This window comes from Mobula birostris, chromosome 14, assembly GCF_030028105.1.
Source record: "Mobula birostris isolate sMobBir1 chromosome 14, sMobBir1.hap1, whole genome shotgun sequence".
NCBI classification, from domain to species: Eukaryota; Metazoa; Chordata; class Chondrichthyes; order Myliobatiformes; family Myliobatidae; genus Mobula; species Mobula birostris.
The window spans coordinates 79,241,051-79,256,471 of record NC_092383.1 but is presented as its reverse complement, the minus strand read 5'-3'; the positions used below and the strand labels follow the sequence as shown (position 1 = coordinate 79,256,471).

At 42.3% G+C, this 15,421-nt stretch overlaps 1 protein-coding gene across 2 annotated transcripts in view; it reads left to right on the top strand.

The window, feature by feature from the left end:
* The window catches only part of kcnd3 (potassium voltage-gated channel, Shal-related subfamily, member 3), a 379,784-nt gene extending 364,624 nt beyond the window's left edge, over positions 1–15,160 (top strand). For both annotated transcript variants that reach the window (XM_072277793.1, XM_072277792.1), the window contains 2 exons: positions 9,405–9,655; positions 14,962–15,160. In XM_072277793.1, coding sequence (XP_072133894.1) covers positions 9,405–9,655; positions 14,962–15,160 — 450 coding nt within the window. The remainder of the gene's footprint in view (positions 1–9,404; positions 9,656–14,961) is intronic.
* Positions 15,161–15,421: the final 261 nt, after the last annotated feature.

The following is a 15,421-nucleotide window of genomic DNA, read 5'->3' as shown; positions in this document are numbered from 1 at the left end:
CACCAGGCTAATCCCTGGGGCGAGAGGGCTGTTCAGTCAGGTCTGGCTAAAGAAATGAGATACCTGTTTGTTGGAGGGGTGATGCCTGTGAGTCACCCAATGAGTTCTAACACCAGAACGCTGTGTTGCCAGTAGATCGCTGACTTAATTCAAGTTCAAGTTCATGTTTATTGTTAATTAAACAGCCATACATATGTATACAGCTGAACAAGAGATCGTTCCTTTGAAGCCTAACATAGTACATGCAGTCACACACAGCACATATAGTTATGATCCAACACATCCAGTCACAAAATAATAATCAGCACATGTTCCTGAGTGGTGGCCTGACCTGAAGTTTGACAAGTTGGCATAAAACGCAAGGTTCGTGTTTATGTGGGGCAGAATAACGTTAACCAGACTTACAGAATATTGCATTATTAATGTCCAGCGGTGCCTGGCGATCCTAAGAAAAACAGGTAAGTCAAACATTTGCACCACTTGGTGGACCCGGAGAGGCCATTACAATGAAGCGTGCCACCATTTAGTCACACATCACTGAGCTATGAAGTCTTCACCTCACATGGGAACAATTTCCTGAAAGAAACCAACCTGGTCCTTAGCATTGTTGGACTACCGAGACACAGTTGGAGTTGGAGAAGAGCTGGGGGGCAGGGGAGGCAGAATTCACATACCCACAATAGGGCTGAAAAATGATTGAGGGTGAAGGCAAAACCCTAAGTTAGCTGGATGTCAAAAGCTTTGAACATACTAAATGCTTCTGACATGAAGAAGCATGTTATGTTTCATAACTTTGGAACATTATAATAATTGCAAGGAAAACACAGGGGTCAGTGAATATGGGTCTAACTTTATGTTTACTTTAAGCAAGGCACGCACGTATCACAAGGTAGTGTGATGCTGTATGCAATTCACGTATTTATACGTATAACCCATAATGGATTATTTAAATGAACAAGAATGTTTAATCAAACTATATATATGTGTGTGTGTGGGTGTGTGTGTGTGTGTGTGTGTGTGTGTGTGTGTGTGTGTGTGTGTGTGTGTGTGTGTGTATGTGTATGTGTGTATATATAATGTGTGTAAGATTACTCAAATATAACTGAAATATTAAATACTGAACATAACATGCACAAGGACAGAAACAAACATAAGACAATATGGACAGGAGAAGGCCACCTGCCCCACCATCCAGTATAATCATGATCTCAACTCCTCTTCTGCACCAGTTCCCCATAGCCCTCAGATCCTCAATGCTTCAAAAATGTATCTACCTCCATATTGATCTGACCTCCACCACCCTCTCAGCTTAAATTTTATCTTACTTTCAAACCCTTAAGATCATAGTTATTCAAACTATCAAAATCTACTCAAATTGTTAGTTTTTTTTCTATTAAAAGATAAGATGTTTTAAAATATAAACAAATCCAAAACAATAGAATAATGCTAACACTTGCCTTTGTTCCTCACAGCCTATTTAACTTGAAGCAAGTCATTTGAATGGATTACCTATCTCAGTCAGTGGACTTTACACTCCTCTGCTGTTCTCCACAAGAAGCCAATGTCAGAGAATCGGTGGTGAATGGGCAGTCAGCAAGTTAGGGATCACAAGCACAGCAAGACTAAACTTGCTGGCACTCACAAGGGGAAATAAAGACAATCATTTGCAGAACTGTCAACTTTACCCTCCCCTATCAGGGTCATTAGTGGACAGGGCAATACAGTAGTGTAGTTGTTAGCAAAACGCTTTACAGTACCCGTGACACAGGTTCAATTCCCACATTGTCTGTAAGGAGTTTGTCTGTACTTCCCACGATCGTGTGTGTTTCCTCCAGATGCTCTTGTTTCCTCCCACATTCCAAAGACCTACCAGTTGGTAGGTTAATTGGTCATTGTAAATTGTCCCATGATTGAGTTAGGATTAAATTGGGAGATTACTGGGCGGTGCGGCTCAAAGGCCTACTCCACACGCTATGTCAATAAATAAATAACAACATCTGTAAGAAATTATTCTGTTTGCACGTTCTCCCCGTGACCCCATGGGTTTCCTACGGGTGCTCCAGTTTCCTCCCATATTCCAAAGCCGCACAAGCTAGTCAATTGTGGGCCTGATAAATTGGTGCCAGAAGCAGGGTGGTTCTTGTGGGCTATCGCCAGCTCATCCTCGGCCTGTGTTGGTCATTGACGCAAACTGTGCATTTCATTGGATGTTTCCAGGTGCATGTGACAAATAAAGCTAATCTTTAAAGAATAAATCCTTAAGCAACTTTAATAAAAGGGAAGATTTAAACAACAACCTAATATAGGACTAAGAAGTGAAAATACGACGAGGTTTATCAAGGAAACTGCATTATATAGGTCCTTGGTAAATGAAGGTACAGATGCTAATGATAGTGTAAGTAAAATGGAGACAAGTAAGAATAGAAGGAGTTTAGAGAGGATTATGACAGTCTGGTGCCTGTGTAACTATACCCTCACAAGGAGTACAGTGAAATGATGAGCACAGAAAATATCTGAGAAGATTAAATACAGAATATTCATTGTACCTACCATCTACTTTCACTTCTGATTGAAAAACATCTTGTTCAATGAGCAATCAGCGAGTATAATCTTTTGTCACCATAGAAATTGTCTTTAATGTTTATTTCAGTGAATTGTTCCCTGAAGTCAATTGAGCCCAAGGTCAAATCGGCAATTTGCTGCTGATTAGAAAGCAAAATCATTTATTAATTCAAATCTGCATTTAACATACTTTTGATCTCAAAAGTGTTATGAGTTCAGTTCTTGGTATATTCAAAGAGAAGGCAAAATTTGTGAGACAATGCTGCTGGGGGAAATGTCTCAGGCAACAACTGTATGAGGGCAAAGGTCAGAGTGTGCTATTAGTGGACCGTTACAATTAATCACCAGAGGTCAGTGGGGAAGCACCTTTGTCCCAAGCCTTTGAATGAAGTCTCATGTTAGGAACAGCAATTCATCATCTTTAACCTGCATTGCTAAGTGGCTTCATTGTTAATCTTCATTTCAAATCATAGCAGTCAACATTTCAGTCAAAACCTGAAATGTCAACAGCTCTTTTCCTCGCACAGATGATGCTTGACCTGTTGAGATTGCACCAATGTGACTTTGTAAGTTTTTAAATACAGTACCTCAGATACAGAGAAACATTCAAAACCTATTAACATTCCTTTAAATAATTAAAGTAAGAAACAAAGTAAATAAAATGTATTAAAAATGCATTAAGATACCAATAAATAATTAACCTCGTTTCCCTCTGGATGGTTCCCATTCCTCTGCGATTTCTTTCTGTCTTGTCAAGTCCTTTTGAAAAATGGTTGATAAGTTCTTTATTAGTCAGGGTGTCAAAAATTACTGGGGGCAGGCAGGAAGATGGGTGGAGAGTGATAATAAATTAGCCATGATGGAATAGCAGAGCAGACACAATGGGCTGAATGGCCTAATTCTGCTCTTATATCTATGGTCTTATAGTCTAAAGACAGTAGAATCCAGGTTGTCCTCAATTTGGTCCTACAATTACATGCACTGCCAAACAGATATGGACGAATAGGTCCAACTTTCCTGGGCCTTGTGATCACCAAGTCAGGTAGTGAGGCATAGTTAGGCTTCAGCAGAGATTCTGTCTCGGTGAGATAACATTAATTTCTTGGCCACAGAACAACTTTACCGAAGATGAGGCAGGAAGATACGTGGCCTTGGAGACACAAGAGACCACAGATGCTGGAATTTGTAGCAACAAAAAATCAGCTGGAGGAACTCAGCAAGCCGAGCAGCATCTGTGGTGGGGAAAGGAACCGTCAACATTCTGGTCAAGACCTTCAATGCTGACAGCTCCTTTCCTCATACAGATGATGCTCAACCTACTGAGTTCCTCCAGTGGAATGTAGGTATGTGACTTTGTAAGATTTTAAACACAATACCTCAGGTGTAGAGAAACATCTAAAACCTATTAACATTCTTTAAATAATTAAAGTAAAGGATAAATTAAATAAAATATATTAAAATTGCATTAAATGCCAAAAAATTGAAAACATTAAAATAACACAATTTGTCGTTTTTCTTCCTGAACTTCAGATCATGAATCTCCATTTAAATGAAAGGGGATCACGAGCCTTCACCAGGTAGTGTGACAAATGCCCCAATGTCTCTCCAAGTTTACAGTCAGGCTGTGTAAGCCCCTGATGTACCTGCCAATGAACTGCTGAAACACTGGGTATTGCCCACTCTACTCAGCTCATTATATTTCAAAAATTCTCTCACCACTCTCCTGATTATTTTGCCATTTCTGTTCGGTACCCTTGAAGCAATATATTATAACAAATCATGAAAATGACCGAACAAACACGTAAAGTAAATAATAAGGAACAAGTTTTCAGGGAGTGATAAATACTTGAACACATTGATAAAAATATGAAGTCTTTTACAATTTTTGACTTTTCTTCAGTTAATAAATAAATAAACGATAAAAACACATTTAGTCCAACGGACTTGCTTTTACATGCTGATTTTAATCCAATTGTGCACTCTATACTTCATTCCCTCCGATCCAGGATCATTTCTGCACAGCCTTGCAAACCTTTCTCTTTACTTCAGCAGTCTTCTCACATTAGTTGTTGCAGCTGTAAGCCAGTGCGAAATAATTTGGTGCAATTCCCTTGTACTTTCATTCTCTTCTTTAGTTGCTTTAAGACAGTGACAGGAGCTTTCTGTTATTCCAGTTCATATGCAACCATAATGAAGGAACCTTGTATTTCTCCTACCTCAGCCATAGGGAAAGAAGAAACCTTTCACACCAGCGGCTTTGATCCGGTAGTCCTACCAAGTACCCATATTTTGAAGGGTTGCTTCTCATTTATCACACTCTGAGCCAGAGGTGGTGAACCTTTATAAGAGTGTGTGCCCAAACTGGCAATGATCTAAAAAGTTCTCTCACCTGCCATGGTAATTTTGAGCAGAGATTATCATTGATTAATGAATTAGTGACAATTACGCTGGACTTTTTTAAGGAAAGAGATGAGTCCAGATGCCTATTTGCATGTATTCATTGTTCTACTATTAATAAAAGTATAAAAAAAACACGGATTGAAATAAATGAAGCATTTTAGAAAACTTGTTCAAAAATTATTCACATTAATCTTTTAAAAATACAACTGAAATGTAACATCATTACTATATAGTATCGCTACTCTAACTATTTACTATCCACATACTAATGTGTATACCAGGTCTGAGAGCATTTCCAGACCTATTATCCAACGTCATGTGTTCTCACAACCATCCAGCTGGCACCAAGCTGGCATGAGACGCTTCCTGTGAAAACACCTCACTGCTCTCAGGTTGTGAAAATTAATGTACTGCTTCATTTGGCAGTAAAGATAATCATAATGTATCTTTGTATTATGGGTGGAGTTTAAAGCATTGAGGGGCAGCATCTCATGCCACGTGCCAAATAACCTTTTGCACAAGTTATCTTGGGCACGCATGCTATAGGTTTGCCACCCTGCTCTAGGCAATTTTTTTTAACTCTGTCCTTCTGATATCTATCCCTAAGCTATCCCAGCATTTCTCATTCCAGCACGTACAGTTCAGTTCATCTCTCTCAGCCTACGGTAACATATCACATGAATGAGGCTTCCTTCAGTCAGGGTCGACTATGGATGTTGTGTCCTAGCTGCTTAGATACACAAGCCTAGGCAGTACAATATGGAGAGCAAGCTGTTGCCCAGGTGGCAAGCTCCCTCTCTCCACGCATCCGATGAACCCAAAGGAACAGCAGGGACCAGTACAGCTTTGTGGGAGTTGCCAGTCAGCATTGAACTCAACATAGGTCTGCCTTAGGGACTCCAGTTCTGTCCAGTTCTGGATTTTTCCCTCAGGGTTTACTCCTGAAGCCTTCTCCTTGAGTGGGTTTAACCGCAATGCAGCAGAGGTTTGAGATCAGAGTTTTTCTTCTGCTAGATGAGCTGCCAAACACGGCTGGCGAGCCCCAGCTGCCCGAAGCGACTGGTTTTAAGGCACCAGTAGCCCGCCTTTGCCTCTTCTCCTGTCAGTGGAAGTGGTTCCACTGTGCTTAGTAGCTAAGCCACATGTGAAGGCCAGGAGCTGAACTTGGTTGTCAGAGGCTATTTGAGATGCACGCCACTGGGTGCATTTTGTAGGTAGTGAGAGCTTGTCCCTACTCCCACTCGTAGCTTTAACATCGTTAAGGAACCAATATCTCTCATATCGCATGTATGTCACCATTACCAAATAGCACCGACCCATTCCATCCTTATCCAAACACCTTGACCAGGCTTATTTTGCCACCTATCTCATCTACTTAAACCCAACCCAATCGTTTAAACAGACTCACTCTATCTTCCCAACTTACCTGAACACTTCTCACTTTACCCTACTTCACCTCATTGCCTCCTAATGCAACACACTCACTTTATACTAACTCGTTCCATTCCACTTCTCCCACTTCTGCCTTCAACCTTCACCTCCAGCTCAGCCTGCGTTAAGCTGCACCACCTCATCATGAACAACCCTGATACACCTCGACCCACCATCATCTATCCCAATGTATCCCACTTGACCAACCCTGATACACCTCGATCCCCCATCATCTATCCCAATGTATCCCACTTGACCAACCCTGATACACCTCGACCCACCATCATCTATCTCAATGTATCCCACTTGAACACATTCCACGCCAGATATGACAGGAAAACATACACCACTCACCTCATTGTAATCCCATCTCTCATAATCTGTAGGTGAGGGTTGATGACTGAAATTCTCCATTGAGATTCCTTACTGCTTTTAATAAAAATAATAATATCTTCCTGTGCCTCACTGGCACATCGGGCAGGAACCTTGCCGTTTCTTCAGTGTTTGTCTGTTTTACGCTCAACCCAGAAAGCGTGCAAGGAGCCAGCCAGATTCGAACATGGAACATGAAATCCAGTGTGGTTGCCATGGTCCTGCTGGCCGGCCTTACTGCTTTTACTGGGCAATTACTATTTGAAGCAGGGGGAGGAACGACACAGCAGTGTCCATCATTCCCAAAGCAGCCACACTATTGAAATGTTCACATCACACACATTCCTCAGAGTGCTGTACTACCAAAGGAATATTCTGACTACACCAAAGTAACTGTTCTATTTCTTTAATTCTTTAAAATCAAGAGCAGGAGGCATACAACAGATGTTTTTGCTTTGTAGCCACCAGATTGCCTGAATAATTGTGAATTTGAAGAGATGCTCTTCGTAGAAAGTGTCTTTGAATCCCTTTCGCACTTGATAGAGCAGTGATAAATTTAACTGCAAGAGTCCCAGAGATTCTTATCAAGGTCACTTAATTCACTGCATATTATATTTGAAAGAGCTGAGAAGGTGCACCAAATTAGTCCAAAGCACCACTCCCTTTGGACCAGAGAGGCTTAAGACAAGATTTGATAAATGGGTCAGAATCAAGAAGCGTTTGTTGGTTAAAAAAATGAAGAAAAAGTTTTACCACTGGCAAAAGGCTTTGAAACAGGGACCAGAAGAGGCATGAGGAAAGTTTTCCTCAATTTGATGTGACCTGAAATGCACGGTCTGAAAGGGCGACAGAAGCAAATCCAAAGAGCAGATTTGCCAGCCCAGTTGCAGATGCCCAAGTCTTATCAAGTTGACCTTCTGCACCTGGGACACCCCCACTCCACCCCACCCTCGCAGCAATCTAGATAAGAAGTAGTCTTTGAATGATTTTGTGTTAAGTCCCCGACTACCCCACCCCACAGTGCCCCATGAGAACACCCTGACATCCTCTAACACAGGGGTCCCCAACCTTTTTTTTTTAATGCCAAGGACCAATACCGTTAAGCAAGGGGTCCGTGGACCTTATGTTGGGAACCTTTCCTCTAACAGGAAGCAGAACTAGGGTCTTCTGTCAAAGGGAGAATTTGCCAAATGCCTCTGGTCTTTAAAATCTTGTAAATGCTTTAAGAAGTGAAATTGCTAAAACTTTAAAAGAAAATAAATGCACTTTAAGAGATACAAGATATTCTGCAGATGCTGGAAATCCAGAGCAACACGCACAAAATGCTGGCGGAACATACTGGAGTTCCTCAGCATTTTGTTGACTTGCTGAGTTCTTCCAGCATTTTGTTAAATGTTTTCACAACATTTACAAATCACTTGAACAAAATGAGGTGCAGCCAGTAGGGCTGCTGCCTCAGCACCAGGAAACTATATTCAACCCCAATGTGTACTTTTCCTCTGTGACTGCATGGAGGTGGAGACTGAAAGAGAAACCGATCATCCATGATGAAATGGTGGAGTGGACTCGATGGGCCAAATGGCCTAATTTTGCTCCTGCATCATATGGTCTTGAAGCACCTTCAATTACTCCAAAAGACTGAGGTTTGGTAAAATACTGAAAGGCTTTTATTCGCTGTACAATATGACCTCCACGGTGAGTGTCTGCCCCCAGACTGAGGGGGAGGGGCAAGGCGAACACCTTTATACAGGACTCTGTGGGAGGAGCCACAGGGGCAGTCAGCAGAGGGGTGTGTCCAGACAGGTAACTGAGTTACAACATATATACATGGTTTACCACAGGTCTTATGGTCTTATTCCCTCCAGATTCTTCAGTTTTCTTCCAAATCCCAAAGGCATACAGGTTGGAATGATAATTGGCCACTGTAAATTTCCCCTAGTTGCAGAGGTGTGGCACAATAGCATAACAGTTAACACATGGCTTTACAGCACCAGATTCAATTCCCGCTGCTATCTGTACATTCTCCGAGTGACCGCCTGGGTATCTTCCAGGTGCTCTAACTTTCTCCCACATTTGAAAGACGAACTGGATTTGTGATTAATGATTTGTGGGTGTGCTATAGTGGCCTGGAGCATGGCAACACTCCTGGGCTGCCTGGCAGAACTCGTCACTGATTTGATTTGATGCAAGTAACGCCTTTCACTTGTACATGTGACAACAGAGCCGGTCTTTCAAACGTGGCGCTGCTGTGTCAGAACACTCCAGGGACGTGTTCAAACCGGGCCGCTGAGCAGGTAGAGTTCGCTCCTTTTCTCTGCCACTGCATAAATTTTCTCCAGGTGCCCCAGTTTCCTTCCTGCAGGTTGGTATGATAACAGGCCTCTGTAAGTTGGTAGAATCTGGGAAGAGTTGATGAGAAAGTGGGGAGAATAGAACAGGATTAATGTAAATGGGTTACTGGTGGTCAGAACAGACTCAGTGGGCAGAAGGCCCTGATCTCTCCAAGACTCTATAATGGCCCACCTTTCCCATTCAAATACCCATTGAATTAGTGTTTCCTCTCATCCTGGTCTGACTCCACTCTTTTGCTGCTCACTAGTTCGCCACCTGAACCTTTAACCTCCTCTTAATTTTACCAGAACCACGAGTTTCTCGATGAGCCGGCTTTCGAACAGAATTGCCTCGAAGGTTCGATGCAGAACTGCCCGTCCACTCATAGCCCCTCACTTTCCTCCGAGTCTGGGACAGCCAGCACCTGTTGTTCCCGCCGGAGTAACAAGAAGTCCACTCACCTGCCCAACTCCAGCGTGTCAGCGGCGAATCTGAGAAGCATGCAGGAACTCAGCACCATTCACATTCAGTGCGGGGAGCAGATATCCTTCAACACCAGGTAAAGCCTCAAAGCACAGCACAACTGGCATGTGGAAAGTTGCACCTTACCAATACTGTGCCACTATTCTTGTGTAGGAATTATCCAGGTTAGAGCTAAAGAGAGACAACACTGGAACATAGAAATCAAATTGCCACATAGTTAAATGTCTGAAAATGGCAATATTTATATGTCCAAATGAGAAAAGGTGGAGATGGGGGCACCTTTTTACTTGTATACACAGTGAGTTGTTATGACGTAAAATGACCTGAAAGTCAGAAGAGAATTAGATGAATTCTTGATGAAGAAACTTTTATAGGGTGAATGAGGGAGATTGAGATTAATGAATGGCTCTTACAAATTGCCAGTGCTAGCAAAATGGGCCAAGTACTCTCTTACTATCCTATAAGAGGCAGGGCAGCACGGTAGCGTAGTGGTTAGCACAACATTCTACAGTAAATTGGTAAATTACCAGGGTTCAATTCCTGCCACTGCCTGTAAGGAATTTGTACGTTCTCCCCATGACCACATGGGTTTCCTCCAGGTGCTCTGGTTTCCTCCCACAGTCCAAAGACCCACTGGTTGATAGGGTTAATTGACATTGTAAACTCTCCCGTGATTAGGCTAGGGTTAAAATTGGGGGTGTGCTCAGCGGCATGGTTTGAAGAGCCAGAAGGGCTTACTGAGTGCAGTAAAGGGAGGTTGCACGTTAGTTCTCCCAGGCACACGGGGCATCTCACCCGAGAGTCCACATAACTTCTGGTAATTATCACCCAGCCTGTACTGTTTTATCGTCAACCTTTCAAACAAAACAAGGAAACAGAGAAGCCAGGTGTCTGCTGCTCATGAATCATTTAAAATAGTTTTCTTAAAGAGGAAGTGAATACAATAATGTTCAGTTCCTTAAGTGAAATATTGATCTAAATGCTTTTACCCCCTGTGTTGTTGATTTTGGTATAATGGATAAGTTCATGCATTTTTCAAAATAATTGCAACACCAGGCAGTGAATGACTGATTTAATATTAACAGAAGGATGTAATACATGCTGTGCTGTTTAATTGTTCTGTGAAAACTATCACTGAAGCATCACACAGTGACCTTAAAATTTAAAATTCTTGAAGGTAGTGCAGAAGGGAACCAGTGGAAGCCTGCTCTGGGTTCAGTCAGCGTAAGGAGGAGCAAGACGCTGTTACTGAACAAACACATTGAAAGCCACCCCAAGGAAGCACCAGTCCTGGATACCGCCAGAGATTAGGAAAGGTTCATAATAGGATAAGTACATTAAGTCTCCCTTTGACTTAGAGGAACAACGTTTTCATTGGGTCAGAACGGGAGCATGGCTGTTAATGTAACACTAGCACAGCACCAGAGACCCAGGTTCAATTCTGCCGTAAGAAGTTTGTATGTTTTCCCTGTTGTTGTGTGGGTTTTCTCTGGGTTCTCCCGTTTCCCCCCACATTCTACAGTTAGTTAGTAGGTTAATTAGTCACACGGGTGTAATTGGGTGGCGCGGGCTCGTTAGGCCAGAAGGGCCTGTTACCGTGCAGCATCTCTAAATAAGAAAATAAAATCAAATTAAATTTTTACAAACCTACGTAGCTTCCTCTCATCGTCTGAGCAGGATTTAACTTCCTTCCTGTATCTAACCACTATCCCGTTTAACCTCATACATGACTTGTGTTTTCATGAAACTTCAGGCCATGAATGTTTTTTTTTACTTGTAAATGTTTCTTAAATGGAATTAGGTTCCAGAACCGATGGAGATAAGACTCTAATCCAAGAGTTCCCAACCTGAGGTCCACAGAACCCTTGCTTAATGGTATTGGTCCATGGCATGATAAAGGTTGGGAACCCTTGCTCTAACCAGTCTGACTGAATGGCTCAGGGGCTCAAGATGCAGAGCAACCTCCTTCTATTCACTGTTACTGCATGTTGGACCCTTTTTCCACCTTAGCTCTGAAGTTTTGAACCCACCCCAATTCTGTTATCCATTTTTAAAGAGATGCATGTCAATGGGGAGAATAATAAATAGTATAGCATCATCATAAAATCATTCAGCACTAAGAGAGGTCTGTTGCCCCACCATGTCCATGCATGAACCCAGCAATAATAATCCCATTTTCCAGTAACACCCACAAAATGCTGGAGGAACTCAGCAGGCCATTTTCCAGCAATTGGCCCAGAGCCCTCTGTATTTGGTAATTCAAGTTCTCATCTACTGTACCCATTCCTTACATGGTGTGAGAGCCTCTGCTTCCCCTAACCTTCAGGCAATGAGTTTCCAATGGAGGTCTTCAGTTTATTAACCCTAGTCAGCTGATGGATGATCTACCTACCATTTTCTTCCAACCTTTCTTACAAACCCACATGGCTTCTGCTTCTCCATTCATTCTCTTGTGCCTCTGAATGTTTGAACACACCTTTGTTGTTCCTTTTCAGTGTTCCCAATCCTTTTCTGCTCCTGACATCTCCAAAATCTGAAGATGTCAACTAAATAAATGAACTCAGTTCATTTTTGGAGCTGTTGAGTGAGGGATAAGACAAGACAAGATGTCAGATACAGATGTCCTTGTTTATCTTTGAATGACTGAATGTAACAGTAAGGCTTACTGAAGTTGGAAAACTATAATTGTTTATACTTTGTCATTGCAAACTAGGTTACTGTTTACTCAGAATGATTACACTATTGGCTACAGTTTTATTGCTCACCCAAGGAAAGTAATAGAATTGAGAATGATTGATTTTAAAAGCTTTCCAAATGTTTGAAACATGCACACACAAAATCCTCAGTTTTCTTCAAATTTTCCCCAGTTTGGAGAGTTATCGTTCATAGCCATAGACATTGGGCTCCAAACCCAATAAACAGGCATCTTCATAAAAACAAGGTTGGACCATTTGAGAAGGAAATCAGGAAGCACTTTCCTCACCTCAAGAGCAACAGAGATTTGGAATGCTCTTTTCCAAAAGGATTCTGAGGACACAAGAGACTAAGGATGGTGGAATATTGAAGGGGAAAAAAAACAAGATTGTTGAGGAACTCAGTGTCTGTGGAAGGAAATGGACAGCTGACGTTTTGAAACAAGATCCTTTTTCTGAACAGCAGTCCAGTTGAAGGATCTCAACCCAAATTATTTCCCTCCATGGATGCTACCTGACCCACTGAGTTCCCCAGCAGTTTTCAACACGCAGACCCTTCTTTAGACGGAGAATGGTGAACCTGTGGAACTTATTGCTACAGGCAGCTGCAGAGGCCAAGTCATTAAGGTGTACTTAATGCAGAGGTTGATAGGTCCTTGATTAGACAGGGCGCCAAAGAGTACGGGGAGAAGGCAGGAGATTCGGGTTGAAATGGCAGAGCAGATTCAGTGGACTGAACTGCCTCATTCTGCTCCTGTGTCTTATGGTCTTAAGGTTTTATGGGACTAAGATATTTTGGGGTGGGAAAGAGAAAATAGAAAGAATACTCAGGAGATCGGGCAGGGAGGGAAACAGAGTAAACACTACATTAGAACTGTAGCCAGTTGGAAGCCTGAGAAGAGTTTAATCATCATATACACCGGGAAAAGCACTAGATCCACTTTTATTACATTGTTTTAGCTTTAGAAATCGGCACCAAATTTGTAGGCATTGGTGCAGGTGTGGAAAGATATGAGAACTTTATTTGCTGAGAGTAAAGCAGAATAAAATATGCCTTAAATTAGGAGTGGAAAAGAAAGGGCAGGAACAGGATGCTGGATTATCTCTCAGAAGACTGTTTTTCCTTAATACTCTCTATCAGATCCTGTGGAATTTTGAGTAAAACGTAATTGAAGATCAGTTTAGTCATAATATAATTGAACATACAGCTGTCTCAAGGGCTGAATTGCCACTCAGGTCCAAGGACCAATGCCTCATATTCCATCTGGGTAGCCTCCAACCTGACAACATGAATATTGATTTCTCTAACTTCTTGTAATTTCTCCCCTTCCCCCTTCTCTCTTTACCATTCCTCATTATGGCTGCCCAGTGCCTCCCTCTGCTATCCCTCCTCCTCCCTTTCTTCCATGGTCCACCTTCTTCTCCTATCAAATTCCTTCTTCTTCAGCCTTTTATCTTTTCCACCTATCACCTCCCAACTTCTTATTTCATCCCCCCTCCTCCACACACCCACCTTCCACCTCACCTGGTTTCATCTATCACCTGCTGGCTTGTACTCCTTCCCCTCCCCACCTCCTTTATTCCAACTTCTTCCTCCTTCCTTTCCAATCAAAATGAAGAGTCTCAGCTCGAAATGTAGATACTTTATTCCCCGCCATAGATGCTGCCTGACCTACTGATTTTCTCCAGCATTTTAGACCATAAGAACATAAGACAAAGGAGCAGAATTAGGCCATTTGGCCCATCGAGTCTGCTCCACCATCCAACCATGGCTGATCCTTTCTTCCTCTCCTCAACCCCATTCCCCAGCTTTCTCCCCGTAACCTTTGATGCCATGTCCAATCAAGAACCTATCAATCTCTGCCTTAAATACACCAACAACCTGGCCACCACAGCTGCCTGTGGTAATAAATTGTACAAATTCACCATCCACTGGCTAAAGAAATTTCTCCACATCTCTGTTTTAAAATGACACCCCTCTAACCTGAAGCTGTGCCCTCTTGTCCTAGACTCACCTACCATGAGAAACACCCTTTCCACATCTACTCTGTCTAGGCTTTTCAACATTCGAAAGATTTCAATGAGATCCCCCATCATCCTTCTAAATTCCAGTGAGTACAGACACAGAGCTATCAAACGTTCCTCGTACGATAACCCTTTCATTCCCGGAATCATTCTTGTGAACCTCCTCTGAACCCACTCCAATGCCAGCATATCTTTTCTTAGATAAGAAGCCCAAAGCCATTTGCAATACTTAAGGTGAGGCCTCACCAGTGCCTTATAAAGCCTCAGCATCACATCCCTGCTCTTGTATTCAAGACCTCTTGAAATAAATGCTAATATTGCGTTTGCCTTCCTCACCACCGACTCAACTTGCAAGTTAACTTTTAGGGTGCTCTGCATAAGGACTCCCAAGTCCCTTTGCATCTCAGATTTTTGGATTTTCTTCCTGTGTAGAAAATAGTCTGTGCATTTATTTCTACTGCCAAAGTGCATGAACATGCATTTTCCAACATTGTATTTTGTGTGTTGCTCTGAATGAGCTACTATTGTTCTATGTTGGAATGAATTGATTGAATATTCAAGGACCAAGGAGATAAAGAACCTTGTCCTCTTCCCAATATTCCCATGATAGAGTCAGTGTTTGAACTGTGCAAAGTGACTGAGGATTTTCTTTCTCTCGTTGCAGTCGTTCCAGTCTGAATGATAAATCGGAGGAGGGAATGAGGATCAACTGCAAGAGCTCTCAAATCACCACGGCGATAATCAGCATCCCGACATCACCTAGCATTACACCGGAGGGGGAGAATCGTCCCCCCATCCCCAATCAATCCAGCACCAACATGAATACCACAAGCTGCAATATCGTCAAAGTGTCTGCCTTGTAAAAAAGAACAAAGCTGCCCTAGCTCTCAGTCGCCTGACATCCTCAAGATCACATGACACTGACAACCACATGGCAAGGGTCCAAGGAGAAACAGTGGATGAGTCTAATTCCAGTAGTAAGGGTGAGGGTGATCTGACATCACCACGTTTTACATCCTGAAGAACCGGCACCGTGTCAAACAAATATTTATTTCTGTTTCTCTTTTTTTTTGGTGAGAAGAATATCAGGGAAATCTCCCTGACTCAAGAGGGACCAAGGCTAT